This window comes from Phaethon aethereus (assembly GCF_964289735.1).
Source record: "Phaethon aethereus genome assembly, contig: HAP1_SCAFFOLD_584, whole genome shotgun sequence".
Classification (NCBI taxonomy): Eukaryota; Metazoa; Chordata; class Aves; order Phaethontiformes; family Phaethontidae; genus Phaethon; species Phaethon aethereus.
In genome coordinates this window covers 13,090-28,541 of record NW_028113929.1, presented here as the reverse complement: position 1 = coordinate 28,541, position 15,452 = coordinate 13,090, and the positions used below count along the sequence as shown (strand labels likewise).

General features: G+C 65.7%; 2 protein-coding genes across 2 annotated transcripts; both read right to left on the bottom strand.

Moving 5' to 3' along the window:
* Positions 1-7: 7 nt before the first annotated feature.
* MAMDC4 (MAM domain containing 4) lies at positions 8-10,443 on the bottom strand (the record flags this gene model as incomplete). The annotated part of the gene is made up of 28 exons (XM_082016027.1): positions 8-151; positions 285-399; positions 494-621; positions 882-1,016; positions 1,326-1,472; positions 1,757-1,847; positions 1,965-2,086; positions 2,193-2,330; positions 2,750-2,966; positions 3,043-3,173; positions 3,263-3,397; positions 3,633-3,749; positions 4,063-4,168; positions 4,272-4,402; positions 4,658-4,789; positions 4,995-5,102; positions 5,261-5,410; positions 5,844-5,928; positions 6,582-6,740; positions 7,037-7,131; positions 7,324-7,470; positions 7,681-7,806; positions 8,047-8,131; positions 8,274-8,419; positions 8,715-8,840; positions 9,057-9,230; positions 9,680-9,793; positions 10,398-10,443. Coding segments are annotated over 28 exons (3,550 nt in total), but the record flags the coding sequence as incomplete, so codon positions are not given.
* Positions 10,444-14,131: 3,688 nt separating this feature from the next.
* On the bottom strand, positions 14,132-15,452 carry PHPT1 (phosphohistidine phosphatase 1; the record flags this gene model as incomplete). Its single annotated transcript, XM_082016026.1, has 3 exons — positions 14,132-14,364; positions 14,833-14,957; positions 15,314-15,452. The coding sequence occupies 3 exons, from the start codon at positions 15,450-15,452 to the stop codon at positions 14,272-14,274; spliced, it is 357 nt and encodes a 118-aa protein (XP_081872152.1). The 3' UTR covers positions 14,132-14,271.

Here is a 15,452-nt window from a genome sequence, read left to right as displayed (position 1 = left end):
CTCTGGGGAGCACTGCTGTCTGCTGGTGTCCTGCTTGCAAGGCCTCGCCGTTTCAGCCAGTACCAGCCTCCGGTGGCCACCAGCGCCAGGACAACAATGGCCAGGAGAAGACTGAACACCACCTCTACCACGAAGCTGCTGGAGGATTTCTCTGCAGGGAGAGGAGATGCTGCCAGGCTCGACACACCATGCAGGAGAGCTGGCTCCAGCCCCAGCCTCAGAGCAGCATCCTGAGCAGCACAGGGTTGACCTTTCTCAGGTCGCAGCCAGAACCAGCCCCACACCTTCCACGAGCACCGCCAGGCTGGAATGGCAGCTCCCCCCAGTGCTGTACACAATGTCATCCAGCGCCACCGTCCCCTCCATTGGCCACCTCCGTGTGGTGATCTCAAAGACAATCTGCAGGGGAAGATGGGATCCGGGGCGCTGATGCATGGGGAGGGCACCCCACACCCCCAGAGGGCACCCTGCACTCCAGGGCGTCCCCACTCACCTGGAACTCGCTGGGGCTCTGCACGGGCACCACGCTGCTCCGCCAGCCCCGGCTCCGGTGTCCCGCCACGCTCCACACCGTGTGCTGCCCCGCCGTGCTGTGCAGCATCACCCGCAGCTCCCCACAGGCTGCAACATGGAGAGGGACAGGCACCTCGGCGTCAATGGCCACCTGGAGCCCCTGAGAGCCACTGGGCCCTCCCCTGAGGTGGCAGCACCCAGTCAGAATGGGTCCTCCCCACTGCCCAGCTGGAGCTGAACCAGAGTGTCCATGGTCCCATGGGTGGGGAGGGATTTTGCAGCCCCTTGACCAAGCCCCCTGCTCCCATCGTGGGCTCATGACGCCCTCCCCAGGGACAGCACCTCCTCCCTGCCTCTGCAGTGCTTACAGAGGTGCTCCGGGATGTCCATGTGGTACCAGAACCGCAGGCAGGAGTCGGCAGCAGCAGGCAGGTGCTGGCTCTCCAGCCGGGCAGTGGTGCCCCCTGGGCCCAGCACCCTGGTGTCGAAGTGCACGTAGTGGCCTGGACAGGCAGGGACAGAACACAGGGTGTCCCCCCATCCTGCAGCCCACCCCACATGTCCTGCTCCCCTGCAAAATGCCTGGAGCAATGCCTGGAGGATTGCACCCCCCAGCCCCACTCCTTACTGCCTTTGGGCCCGAGCTGTCCCTCTCGGAGATGAGAGGGGACAAGGAGGGGATGGGGATGCTGCAGAGCCAGACCCCCCGGTGTGCACAGGGGGGACATTCATGGGTGACCCCATCCATCCCCAGCTCCTCATCCTCCCTCCGTCGGTGTCAGGGTGTCCTGGGAGGGATGGGTGTCTCCTACCATTCCTTGTCCCCAGGGTGTGATCCTGCTCAGGGCCAGGGTACTTGGCAAGGGGGATCCCGCTCTTCCAGCCCCAGGCGAAGCTGTGCAGTCGGGGCTCTGAGGGGCTGCTCCAGCCGCACATGTTGTGCTCGAAGTCACAGGACGCTGGGAGGGAAGGGGGCCTGTGACGCACCTGGCGCTGCAGGCACCTGCTGCCCCGCACTGCCTGGTGGGAGATGGGGCTTCTGGGGGGGGCAGCCCCCAGCCCCCTCCCCACCACCCCCAGGTTTGGGCCAGGCCAAGCTCAGGGCAAGAGCACGGTGCCCGGCAGCCATGGCAGAGCCATGATGGATGGGACGGGCTGTCCCCATTCCCATGGCCACGTGTCCCCATGGGGTGCCCTGTCCCACCTGGCCTGTCCATGGTGCCCCTGCGGCGTGGGTTCTCACCTGGCTCGGGGCAGGCTCCGTCCGACAAGTGCAGGTCATCCAGCGCGATGTACCCATGGTCGCCCCCAGCTCCCACCGCCTCGAATATCGCCTGCCAGAGGGGTGGGCAGGGTGGCATGCTGAGGCTGGCAGCCACCATGCTCCCCTTGTCACCCCCAGCCTGTCCTGCTCCCTGCCGCGAGGTCCCTGGCACCATGCCCTGTCTCACCTGCCAGTCCCCATCCGGCCGGACAGTGACGTGGCCACGGTGCCAGGTGTCACCCTCCATGGCGCTCACGCCCATCACCTTCCTCCGCACCCCACTCTGCTCCACGAAGACTCCAAGGGAGCCTGCCCAAGGTACCCACCATGGAGGGGGGATCCGGGGCTGTGCCATGCGGGACCCCCACCCCTCCAGAGGTGCCCCCAGGGGTCTCATGGGAGTTGTGGCGCTCACCTGGGGTCCTGGCGCTCAGCTGGTACCAGAAGGCCAGGCACTGGGCGGGCGCGGAGGACTGGTAGGGCTGGGAGGTGAGGGCAGCCATGTGCCCCGCAGGCAGGGAACCCCTGCCCGTGCTCACCACCATATAATGGCCTGGGGAAGAGAAGCCCCCGTGCCTTGATCCCTGCTTAGCCCTGCTGGGGGGAGCACCAGGGGACCATGGGGGCTGGGGATCCTTCCCAGGTTGAGGAGCCCTGGGGCTGGGACACTCTGGGTTTGGGTAGCCCCATACAGTAGTCCTTCTGCACATCCTGGACAGAGCAGGCAGGGAGGGCAGGCAGGGCATTCAGAGCAGGCAGGGCAGGCAAAACACAAGGCAGATAAGCAGGGCAGGGAAGGCAGGCAGGACACAGGGCAGGCAGGACACAGGGCATGTAGGCAGGCCTGACATGGAGGACAGGAAGGGCAGGCAGGGCAGGCAGGGAGGGCAGGGAAGGCAGACAGGACACTCAGGGAGGGCAGGGCAGGCAGCAGGGCTCCCCCAGAGCCCCAGGAAGCCGTGGCCCCGGTACCTGCGGTGGTGCCGGTGGTGTGGTCAGCTGCAGGGCCAGCAGTGGTGCCGGTGTTGTTGCTCTGCCGCAGCCAGGTGTGCTGCCCGCTGACTGCCAGCCCGCAGGCATCCGCCTCGAAGGAGCAGGAGAGCTCGGCTGCACAGGGCCCTGCTGTCAGCGCCACGTCATCCAGTGCCACATCCCCCAGGAACCCGTCCCGCAGGGCCTCGAAGGCCACCTGCCACCGAGACCACAGTGTCATACAGCCCTGTGCCCGCCGGTGCCTAGTGGCACAGGGGGAACCCAGTCCTTACCTCGTATCGCCGCCGGCCCGTGGCGGGCAGCGTCGCCCAACCCCGGTGCCAGACACTGCCCTGGGTCCCCCGCCGGGTCCACAGGATTGTCTCCTCCACTCCCTCCAGCTGCAGCTTGAGGTTCAGGGTGCCTGGGCAGAGGAGAGCATTAGGCAGCCATCCCAAGCCCCTTGGAGACCCCGCTTGTCATCCCCGGCCAGGATGCCATGGGGCTGCATACCAATCTGTGGGCCGGCCAGGCGGTACCAGAAGGAGAGGCAGCGCGGCGCGGTGGTGGGCTCCTGGCGGTAGGTGATGAGCTGCGCCCGTTGCCCGCGGCTCCACGGTGCAGAAGGATCCACAGCCAAGAAATAGCCTGAGTGTCAGGGACAGCCAGGGTGGAGGGGACATGGACATGGGTGCCCTGAGCTGCACCTGCATCGCCCGCACCCTGGTCCCAGATCCGGGTGCCCGCGGGCTGCCCCGGCTGAGCTCGCCCCATGGGCACGGGGCTGCTTGGAGTGTGCAGGGCACATCCCGGCTCTGGGCACAGGAGGCTGTGAGGTCCCCTGGGCTGCCTGGGGTCCATGGGAGGGGAGCCAGCTCCTTACCCAAGCCAGTGGTGTGGTCAGAGCCCTGCCCCTGCCCCGTGCCACGGACCCATTTGAAGTCACTGGACTGATCCTGGTACCAGCCGCACATGCCTCTCTCGAAGTTGCAGGACAACTCTGGCCAGAGAGAGGTGACCGTGGTGAGGGAGTGGGTATAAGGCACCCCAAAAGCAAGCAGGTCCCCAAAATGTCCTTTTCCCTCTGCTCCCCCACCCCAGTCCCTGAGTTTACCCCATGCGGGTGCCCCAGGGCAGGATGTGTACTCGGCCCCAGCCCCAGGGCTTCTGCATTGTGGTCCTGTCCCTGGGCTGGGGACAGGGTGATGGTCACCAGGCAGCCCCCATGGGAGCAGCATCCATCTCTGTGGGCAGCGGGCCAGGGTCCCCTCCTGCATACGACCATCCCCCTGCCCACGCGCCCCTGACCGTACCTGTGGCCTCTGGTGGCACCATGTCAGGGTGGCACCACACAAACGTCACGTTGTCAACAGCGGCGCTCTCTGAGTCCTGCAGATCCACCAGCCCCAGCAGCTCGACCTGGGGGCGGTGCGGCGGTTGCGGTGAGCCCCGGGGTGCCTGGCAGTGCTGGCACTGCCCTGCCAGTAGCTGACCGGGCTGGTCCCTGTGCCCCCGGGCGCACCTGGAAGGGCCAGGTCCTCTCCCCCAGCGGGATGCGGACTTGTCCCCCGGCTGTGCCATTGTGCCCCCACGTGTGCCAGGCCTGGTGGGTGGTGCCAGTGGTGTGATCCGTGATGCTGATGGCGAGGAAGCCTGAGCACGAGAGGTGATGAGGAGGCTGCGAGCACTGGCAGCGCCCGGCCACACCCTGGGAGCCCCAGCACCCGCCCAGCCCATGGCCACCGGGGACAGGGATGGGGACAGGGACACCCCGGCTCCAGGACAGTGTGATAGGGCAGAGCGGGGCTGGGAGAGGCGGCAAAAGCAGGCAGGTGTGGGGAGCTCTGCCCTGTGCCAGGCTGGGGCTGGGAGCGGGCAGGGCACCCTGGGGCTGGGCGGGGGGGTTACCTCGGGGGCCGCTGTGGATGCGGTAGCTCATCTCCATGGTGCAGGCAGGGCCGGAGGGGCCCAGCAGAGGCGTGCGTGCCTTCGCAGCAGCCACCATTTGTCCTTCTCCTGCCTGGAGGGCCAGGAAAGCTCCTGGGCACAGAAACACCTGGAGAGGGCAGGGCAGGGGCCCTGCGTCCCTGGCGGCACCCCCCGCCCAGCACCCTGCACAGACATCGCCCGCAGGCTCCCAGAGTGGCACCCACCCGGGGGGGAGTGGGGGGTCCCTTGCACCCTTGGGAGCCCCTGTGGTGTTTGGGACCGGAGAGCATCGTCTCGGCGGTGGGAATGGACTCACCTGTGAGGATGGTGTCGGCAGGCTCGGTGGCCCTCTGCACATCCCAGCGCAGCCGCCCCACGCTGACGTCGTGCCAGCCCCCGGCCCCCGCCTCAAAGGCAGATGCTCCTGCAAAAGCCCAGGTTCAGTCCTGCCGGGTCACCGTGCTTCCTGGGGGCTGCGTGGGCACCCGCGTCCCCCGGCTGCGCCAGCCGCGGGGTGCCTGGGTCACCCTGCCCTGGTCCCTTGGGCTACCAGGCAGCCAGGTGCCTGCCCGCGGCTCTCACCACAGTGCTTCTTGTCAGAGCCGTCAGCGCACGTCTCAACGAAGTCGCAGGCCAGCTCCGCGCCGACGCAGCCCCCGCTGTCGCAGGCCACCTCCTCAGCCGCACAGGGGCTGGCACCCACCCGGCTTGGCAGTGTGGCCAAAGGCTTGTCTGATGAAGAAACAGCCCAGGGTGACGAGCGGTGCTGAGAGGGCCTGGCAGCGTCACCCCTTCACATCAGCCCCTCCAGATGTCCCCTGCCCATCTGGCTCTCCATGTCCCCCAGCCCCATCCCTGCCCTGCCCTGCCTGCTGCCACCAGAATAAGGGGACCAAGGAGGTCAGTGAGAGCTGCCTGTGTGACGTGGCTCAAGCATGAGGTTTTGGGGTGAAGGGGTGGGGGGTGTCACAGCTGCATGATGATACCAGACAACCTGGGCTGCAGGCCCCAGGGCAAGTGCTTGCCATGCTGTGCCCAGGATAGTCACCGTGACGAGCAGAGGGATGGGCAGACCCCACGGCGGGTCCTTTAAGGATGGTGCCATGGACACAAGACACCTGGGGACCACCGCCCACTCTGGAGCAGGGGTGGGGGAACAGCTCACTCTGCTCCTGCATGCAGCCCGGAGATAAGATCAGGTCATCGATGGCCACGGTCCCTGCGCCGCTGGCAACACCCTTGATCAGCACCTGTGGGGAAGCACCGCGCTGGCAACATCAACATGGGGCTTTGCACAGTGTGGAGGGGCCGGGTAATGGCACTGGGCATGGGGGGACACCGGGGAGCTGCGGGAAGGGGGGAACCCAGCTCCTGTGACAGGCCAACACACGCTTCCCCCCGGAAGGGCCTTGGTGGGAGCAGGGGCAATGTTGTGGCTGGAAGAGGTGTGTGTGGTGGGCTGGCAGGGCCACAGTGGCCTCGGGGTTGATGTTGCTGCCCCTGCACACAGCCATGGCCTGTGGCTGCCCAGGGGTGCTCTTGGGGTGCCATCAGAGTGCCCTCAGGGTGCCACTGGGGTCTCCTCCAGGGCCAGCTGGGAAGGGGTCAGGTTGTGTGGGTGGCCATGGGGGACAGCAGACAGGATGGTGGGAAGGCATAGGGTGACATGGGACGGATGAAGACACACCCCCCACACCCCCATCCAGTAGGGTGGTCCCTGGGCTGGGAGGGCTGGGAGCGGGATATGGAGGTGTGGGCACAGGGATCATGAGAGTCAGGCTCAGCTCTGCTGTCTGGTTCCCAGTTCAACCCCTACCCCTGGTCCCATACTGGAGGTGGCCCTATGCCCTGTGTCCCTTGCCCTGCAGGCAGCCCAGCTCATCCAGGCACCACGCCAACCTACCTTGAAGGTCTCTGTCATGTTGAAGTCCACTCTCTCCCGGACCCAGCAGCTGCCCAGGTCCCCCATCCTCTCCTTCACCAGGTGCTTGGTGGAGTTGGTCATGTAGAAGATGCTGAGGCTGCTGGTGGCCGACCCATGAAGATGGCAGTACAGCACGAGCTAGGGATGGGGAGGGGGGTGAGCGAGACCCAAAGCCCCAGGGCAGCGGCACGCGGCCCCCACACCCTACAGCACAGCTGCCACCCCGTGGGATGCTCACAAAGGTGGGGCTGGAGGAGCTCAGAGCTCCCAACGGGCCCTGGAGGTGCTGCCAAACTGCCCACAAAAACCTGCTGCCCATGCCCAGCAAAGGGTCAGCCACTGCCCCAGCCCCATGTCAGTGTCCCCACAGCTGGGAACCCTGTCCCCTGCCACCGCTGTGCCCACACGGCATGTGGGTCCCAGCCATGACTCACGGAGCAGGAGTTGGTGGCCTGGAAAGTGGGACTGCTGAGCCACGCTGTGTGACTGGCCCCTGCAGCCGAGGCGTTGCCCACGTGGAGGAAAAAACCTGTGGGAGACACCGGGAAGGGGCTGCGTGGTGCCAGGCTGGGCATGTGGGCACAAGAGACTGCTTTCCCAGCACAGCCTTAGGCCGAGCCCAGGCACATGTTACCCCACGGGCCAGAGTCCATCTCAAGGCCAGTGATGCCCTGGAGACCCACGGTGGGGCTCCCCGGGGTGCCAGTGCCTGGCCACATACCTGCCCTGCTGTTACTGCTGTGGTCCCGGAGGGGGATGCCGTACGCGGTCCCCAGGTTCAGGCTTGTGTTCCGCTCCCACTCTGGCTGCCCGACCTCTGCCTCCCAGCTGCAGAGGCCTTGCTCGAAGGAGCAGGGGGTGAAGGACTCTGCAGGGACAGAGGGAGAGCAAAGTGACCCAGGGAGGTCCCCGTGATGGGGTGATTTTGCCCCTTCAGCCGCACAGCCATGGGGCACAGCTGGAGTGACCCCTGCTAGCCCCACAGCTCGGCTTTGCCCTGCCAGGGCAGACCCTCAGCCTGTCAGTGCGGTTGGGGGGGGCGGGCGGGCAGGACTGTCCCGGGGCCAGGGATGCTCACTGCAGTGCTTTGCATCCTCGTCCGAGCCGTCCCCACAGTCGTCGGTGCCATCACAGAAGCGGTGCTGTTCCAGGCAGGAGCCTCGGCCGCAGTCGCTCTCCGTGCCGCAGACTTGCTGCCTGGGCTCTGGGACAGTGGGACATGCCGTCAGCACCTGGCCGGCCCCATGGTGACCCCAGCAAGTGCTGGGCTCCCCCACATCCTTCCCTGGGTTTCTCGAGGGACAAGCTTTTGCTACCCGCCCCATGCCCTGGCAGATGCACCCAAGACACAGCGGGTAGCAGGAGAGCTCCCCCGGTGCAACGCTCGGACCAAATTCCCCAGGGACCCTGGCTTGCATCTCATCCCAGCGGATGCGGGACTCACGCTGCAAGCCGCAGTTGCTGAAGACAATGTCGTCGAGTGCCAGCTCTGCCCCGCACGCTGGTGGTTGTGTCAGGGAGAAGATGAGCTGCCGACAAAATGCCAGGGATGGCATGAGCCGAGCAGCCGCCTGAGCTGCCCGGACATCCTCAGCTCCTGGTGCGTTGCCCAGCTCCTCCAGCCCCAGCTCGCGGGAACGGTGCCCGGGTACCGACACAGCCCTGTCTCACCTGGAACTGCTCCGTGATCCGGCCTGGGTAGGCAACCAGCTGGTGCCAGCCCTCACCTCTACGTTCGGGGCTCTGCCACAGCCCCACCACCTCGTCCCTGTACGCCATGGCCAGGCGCAGCACCGGCTGCTCCGTCTGGTTGAGCCCTGTGGGGAGCCCGAAAACGTGGCCCTCAGCACTGGGCACCCCAGGGTACCTGTGGGGTTGAAACAAGCCCCACCAGCTCCGGGGATTGGAGCTGGGATCCCTGGGGTCATGCCCAGGTCTGCTCGCGGAGCATGGAAGAGGCGAGTGGAATGGCAAGGACCCATCTTGAGGTGCCGGTGACTCTGTCCCTTGCCATGGGGGCAGATGGCTGTGCCCCTCCCCACTGCCCCCCATCATTGCTTCCCTGTGCCCGGTACCCTGAGGCCTGGCCATGCCCGCCGTGGGTGTCCTCACCACTTCCCGAGAGGTGGTACCAGGCCCTGATCTCGCATGTGGTGGCTGCTTCCTGCATCACTGGTGACCTGAGCCAGGCCGTGGCCTTGGTCTTTGCCGGGGGGGACACAGTCGTCATGAACCACCCTGGGCAGGGCAGAGAGCAGAGCAGGGGCTGCAGCCCCATGGGGTGGCACTGGAGCCCCGGCTGGCACCACTCCTGCCCCACCATGGGTCTGCTCCGTCCCCTGCACCCTAGAAGGATGAGTGTCCTGGCACCCTGGCTTCAGGGCACCCATAGCCCAGAGGTGCGGTGCTGTGGGTGCCAGGAACCCACTCAACAGCCGAGCAGCTCACACTTACCCAGGTCAGTGCCCACAGTGTGGTCTGAGTGGGGCCCCGTGCCCCACATGGCCAGGCTGGCCCGGCCCCGCACCCATCTGTAAGCTGAGGTGCTCACGTCCTGCCAGCCACAGTTGCCTTCCTCGAAATCGCAGGTGAAGGGGGTGCCCAGCAGGGCCGAGCCCCGCAGGTACCCTGAGGGCGGGCGGATGGATGGATGGAGTGTCAGGGCAGGGCTGGGCTGGGACCACCCTGGGGACCAGCGCCCAGCTGGGGGACCTGCACTCACTCATGCTGGGATCCTGTACCCACCCCGAGGACCTGTACCCACCTGGGTAGACTTGCACCCGCCCTGGGGTCCTGCACCCACCCAGGGGACCAACACCACCCATGTGACCTACATCCATCCTGGGGACCTATGCCCACCTCAGGGACCTGCACCCAATCCAGGGACCTGCACCTTCCTGGGGGACCTTCACTCGCCCTCGGCACCAGCACCCACCCCAGCACACACCCTGGGGTCCTGCACCCACCCCAGGGACCTGCACCCACGGTGCCCCAGCTCCATCGCCTGCTCTTGTCCCAGGAGCAGGGCCTGGCAGTGGGGCTGGAGGGGTTGGGGGATCAGGGGACTGGGCACCCACCACACTGGTTCTCATCGGAGCAGTCATGGCAGTCACAGATGAAGTCGCAGAGCCGCTCGGCCACGCTGCTGCAGCTGTTGATGACCGTGGACCCACCGGGGAGGACGGTCCCAGCTACAGGAAAGACAACAGGGCTGAAAATCCTGCAAGGACCCAGGCATGGTGCCTGCAGCAGGTGACAGAGGGCACACGTGGCCTGCAGGTGACATTTGTCTGGAGTCCCCCGTTTGGGACCCTGCTGGGGGGAGCACTGAGCTCTCAGTGGCATCGTCCCTTGGACGGGACCACTGCCCCTGTACCCCACTCCTCCCACGTCTCCGCCTTTGCCATCTCCCACCTCCAGTCCCACTCCTGTGTGCCCTCGGGGTGCCAGAGCCTGCTGGGACCACAGCACTGAGCCTCCAGCCTGGTATATCCGAGTCTCAGCCCCCTTTTTGGAGGAAATAGGAAAATTTGGGCATTTTCCTCCCCATGCTGGCACTGGTAGCTCCAGCGCTCACTGGTCCCAGGGAATGCTGGGCTGATCTTCTCCAGCAGAGCTCAGAAGAGGGTTCTGCTGGGCTGTATCTGCCGCCAACCTCCCAGGACAGCCCAGCCCCCCCGGCGCTGGAGGAAGCAGCGATCCCCATGGGAGCCCGCACGGGGAAGGATGGAGCGGAGCAGCCAGCACTGCAGCCTTTCCCTCCCCGCAGCGCACCCCCCTCGGCAGAGAGCTCACCCAGCAGCAGCAGCAGCAGCAGGGCAAGCACCACCCGCCTGGCCATCTCGGCCTCTGGGCCGCGGTGACAGCGAAACAGAGCCGGGAGAGGCACGGGGCCGGCAGGGAAGGCCACGCTGCGAGCCCAAGGCTGGAATCTGCTCCCCGGCACCTGCCTCACGTTGGACTTCAGCCCCGCCGTTATCAGCTTCCCGGCCCCGGCAGCGGGGTTTATGGCGAGGCGGTTTGTTGGGCTGGGACAGGTCACCCGCGGTCCTGCCGCCTGGCATCGCTGCCGGCATCACAGGCAGCGAGCTGGCAGCTGTGTGTCCCCGGGAGACCTTCGGCTGCTTTTCCCCACCCAATCCCTCTTCTTCAGCCCCCCTTTTCCAACCATGCTGAGATGCTGGGTGCTGCTCTGACCGGGCAGGGCCAGCTCACCAGTCCGGTGGCATACACCGGCTCAGCGAGGAAAAAGGCCGCTTCTTCCCACCGAGCCGGCGATGCTGCCAGCCCTGGGGGAGAAGCTGGCACCTCTGCCAGGGGCGTGGGGGCCATGCCGTGCCATGCCAGCTGCCTGGGCTGTATCACCTCTAACCACAGGGAGAAACAGTTCCTGAGCATAAGGAGCAGTGGCTGCAGGACATGGGCTGGCCGTGGGATGCACCCTGGCCAGAGGGGGCAGCTGTGCTGGTGGGCAGTGGAAATGGGGTGCAAGGAGTGACCCCCAAGGCAGGAAAGATATAAATGGGTCATGATGCACCCAGGCAACGGTGAGTCACAGCAGGCAGGGATCGTTGGGACCAGGGGGGATTAGCCATAAAAATGTCGAGGCTTTGAATTCAGAACAGAATTCTGGCTATCTGGAGACTTGGGACAGGCTGGGAGAGGCAGGGACAGGCAGGAGGAGCAGCCTGTCCCAGCACCCCGGGGAGCTGGCTTTGCCAAAAGCTGGGGCTCCAGCACAGCCCCAGCAACCTGCTGGGGCAGCCCCCAAGGACAGGCTGATGGCAGGGGTCTGAGCCCACCCGGTCCAGGCAGAGCGGCCTGGCAGCCCTGCGTTCCTGCTGCCACATGTGGTCTGTGCGGCAGCCACTTTGGGAGGGTGCCCAGGCCAGCGCAGAGCCTGGCAGGCTGCCGCAAGTGCTCCTTCCCCAGGCTCACAGCTGCCTCTCCCCAGCCCGTACCCTCTTCCCCAGCCCCAGAAGGCAGCCCCTGGCCCTGGGGTCCCAGAGGTGCCATCAGCGCGAGCCAGCCCTCGCCCCTGCCTGCACCGCTCCATCTGGCAGGAGCATCTCAGCACCCAGCTCACAACTGCCACAGGGCAAAGGGGCACAGCTCTAGGGCCACAACCAGGTCACTCCTGGGGGAGAACAACCCTGGCAGAGCCCCAGGAAGGGCTGTTCAGCCTGGAAGGAGCATCGCTTGGCACCAGCAGAGCTGTCTGGGGATGGCAACCACTGCCCCTGCCTCAGTTTCCCCATCTGGGCAGGGGGAGCGGCTGCCAGGGCCCGTGGGGGCTGGCACTGCCCCAGGGGAGCTCTCCTGCCTCTGCGGCTGGCAGCCCCTGTGCCGGAGAGGGGCCTCATTGCTGAAGGCTGAGCGCAGAGGTTTCTCCCCTCCTAGACGATGGCCTCGGACAGCAGATTGCAGCGCGATTGCATCAGGTGCAGTAAAGCGCAGAGTTCAGCTCCTTCCGCCAGCGTGAGGCGGGACAGGCAGCAACCCTGTGTCCTCCTCGCCTGGGGACCCTGGGGCTGGCAGCGCCTGCAGGCAGGAGCCCTGCCCTTGCTGCCTGGAAACCTGGCAGGTACCAAGCTGACCAGGAGCCTCCAGCAAAGCAGCCACCAGCCGCCTGGGCACCACAGGGGGAACATCGCCAGCAGGTCCAACCCCTCCCCTCTGCACTGGGGAGACACACGGGGATGCTGGGCTCCCCAGTAAGAGAGAGACGTGGGCATACTGGAGCAGATCCAGCTAGGGGCCGTGACAATGATGAAGGGACTGGACTTCCCATGAGGAAGGGCTGAGAGAGCTGGAGCTGCTCTGTCTGGAGAAGAGAAGGCACAGGGGGATGTCACCCATGTGTATAAAGATCTGATGGGAGGGAGCGGAGGGAAGGAGCCAGCCTCTTCTGAGCAGGGAGAGCCCCACGAAGGGGTGAGAGACAATGAGAACAAAGCAAGAACATTTAAATGCCACTTCATCTTAAGAAAAAACACCTTTTTCCCTGTGAGGGTCATTGAAATCAGAGCAGGTTGCCCAGGCTGCTGTGGGGTCTTTACCTGTGGAGATGCCCAAAACCCAGCTGGCCACAGCCCTGAGCAACCTGCTGGAGCTGGCTGTGCTGGGACAAGGGGATGGACATTTCCAGAGGTGCCTCCAAGCTCCGTGATTCAGTGACCCAAAGGGAAGCTGTGCTCCTCTGTGTGACCGATGCAAGGCACTCGGCCTCCACCCACAGTTTGCCACCTAACAGCCACCAGTGTTCAGTGCATGCGTGACTCTTCGGTGACATTCACCCCATGATGGGGCAGAGGGTCAACGCCTTGCAGGAGGTAAGGTCTAGGCACAGCAGAGCTATTTTTCTAGAGTGGGTTTAGTGCAACCTGGGCACTGAGGGTTAGTGGGTCCTGGGCACCTGGGCTTAGCACTCAGCTTTCTTCCCCCTCCACTAGCTTGCAAGGCTGGAGATGGCTTTGGGCACCATCCTCCGCAGGACGCAGCTCCAGCCATGAGCCAGCAGCCAGGCAGTGGGCCCTGCACCCCCAGCCTGGCCCACGAAGCTTATCCCCATCCACCATGACCTACCTTTTCAGTCTGGAGCAGGACACCAGGCACAGGGGCTGAGCTTTAGCAGGTTGTGCTAACCCTGCACGGCTCCAGGCACAGAGGAACCATCTGCTGTCTAGGCAGCCTGCATCCCCAACAGCAAGAGGGGAAGGCAGGGAGGCAGCAGCAGGCGAAGCAGCCAGGAATGAACCAGGAGCACACAGGATGGCAGCCCACAAGTGAAATGGGGCTGGGACCAGGGTGGGTGAGGCTCCTCCAGCCCCAGCGTTGCATGGGATGGCAATCGAGTGATCCACCTGGCCAACCTGACCCACACATCTCCCTTGAGCTCTCCTGCCACCGAAGGCTCCAGCAGCTTTTCCCAGTCTCCCCACCCTGCTCATTGCTGGAAGCGCAAGCAGAGTCTCCCAGGGAAATACTGAAGGGCAGGAGCCAGTCCTGGCTGTCTGCAGGGCTGAAGTCAAGGAGGATGCTCTACCTCAAGGTGCGATCACCTGCTGGGGTGGGAAGGGGAATGTTCTTCCAAACCATGCTCCCAGGCAGCTCGGTTCCCTCACAGCAGATGAGGATGGTCCTTCCCCCAGGACCAACCTGCCCTTCCCTCCACCAGGCATGGGGACCCATTGCTTTCTCCTCTCCTGCCTCAGCCTCTCCCAAGGCAAATCCTGATGACGCTGCCAGCTCTGGGGTCAGTCCCGCCACAAGGGGCTGGAAACCCAGGGTGTCATTCTCGCTGTAAGGGTGTACAACCCAGACCCAGGGGAAGGAACAAGCTGAGCCATGAACACACAACCATGCAAGCAGCTGCGCTCCCAAATGTGTTTAATTCTCAAATACACAGGTGGGGCAAAGCCCCTCACCACCAAGGAGGCTGGGGCAGAGCATCCACCGGCTTCACTGTGCTATGCCAGCAAGGAAGGGATCACCCACGGCATGTGGGAAGTCCACAAGATGGTGGAGAACAGGCGAGTTCAACACAAAGGAAAACCAGGAGAGCCCAGAGTACTGCTGGGCACGGGGAGCCTGCTACCACCACCCCAACGCCAGATCTGGCCACATCAGCTCCAGGCTGGTGCTGACGCCACTGCCCAGCCAGAGCGAGTCAGTACCCTTCATCCGCCCAAGTGATCTCGTAGTCTGGATACTCGGCTTTCAGCTTCTCCGTAGTCACGGAGTGGTCCGCTCGCCCAAAGCCCTGGTAGAGGGGAAGAGGGTCCCGAAGTAGAGCCAGTGCAGTTACCACCCATGGGAGAGCTCGGCAAACCCCTGGGGCGGCTCACCACAACCAGAGGCTCCGGCGGCAGCAGACACAGCCTGTGCCTAGGAAAGGCCAATCAGCTCCAATCCCTCCGTGGCAGCGGCTCAGACCATGGGCAGCTCAGCCTGGCTCCAGCTGCCGGACAGTGCAGCATCCGGGCAGGGGGATGGTACCACCCTGGAGCTGGCAAAACCAGCACCGGTATCAGCAATACCCTGCTCGGGGCGCACGGGGTATGCGGGCACCCCCAGGCCTGCCCTGGCAGCACCGCTGCCCTCCGGTTTGGCCCTTCGGCTCCGAGGGGATGCGGTGCCGGGTCGGCCACAAGCAGCAGGGGAGGGAGGGAGAAGTCGCGTCCACGGGTGGGTCCCGCCCGCCCTGCCGCACCCGCGGTGCCTCGCTTACCACCGAGTACCCGTAGACGTGGATCTTCCTCTCCTCGGGGCAGTGGGAGAGGCGGCCGCCCCCCAGGCACTCGCAGCCCAGGCCCTGCTGCGCCAGCTCCTGCGCCAGCCGCTCGTAGAGGTCAGCTGCGGGGGGAGGGAGCCGTGGGGCGGGGGCACGCGGGGGGGGAGCGAGTGAAGGGAGTGTGGGGACCCACCGCCTGAGCCACCACCCACAGCCGCGCCGCCCTGGGGCGGCTCCTCGCCGTGTCCCGGGGCCCGGCCGCTGCCCGTGGAAGGGGCCGCGGCGTGGGGCAGCCACGGCCGCTCCCCGCGGTACCCCCTGGCCCACCGGTGGGCGGGAAGGGGCCCCACGCGCAGCCCTACCGGGGATTCCAACCCCCCTCCAGGGGACCTCCCGAGACATCCGCAGGGATCCCGCCCCCCACGCGTGTCCCGGCCCGCCCTCCCACAGAACCCCGCCGGTGCCCCGCGCCCCTCACCGTGGTACTCGGCCCAGCCGTGGCCACGCACGACGTCCTTCCCGGGCCCGCCGGCCGCGCGCACGCGCACCAGCACGTACTTGAAGACGCCGCCACCGTCGATCTCCACGTCCGCCACCCGCGACAGCGCATCCGCCAT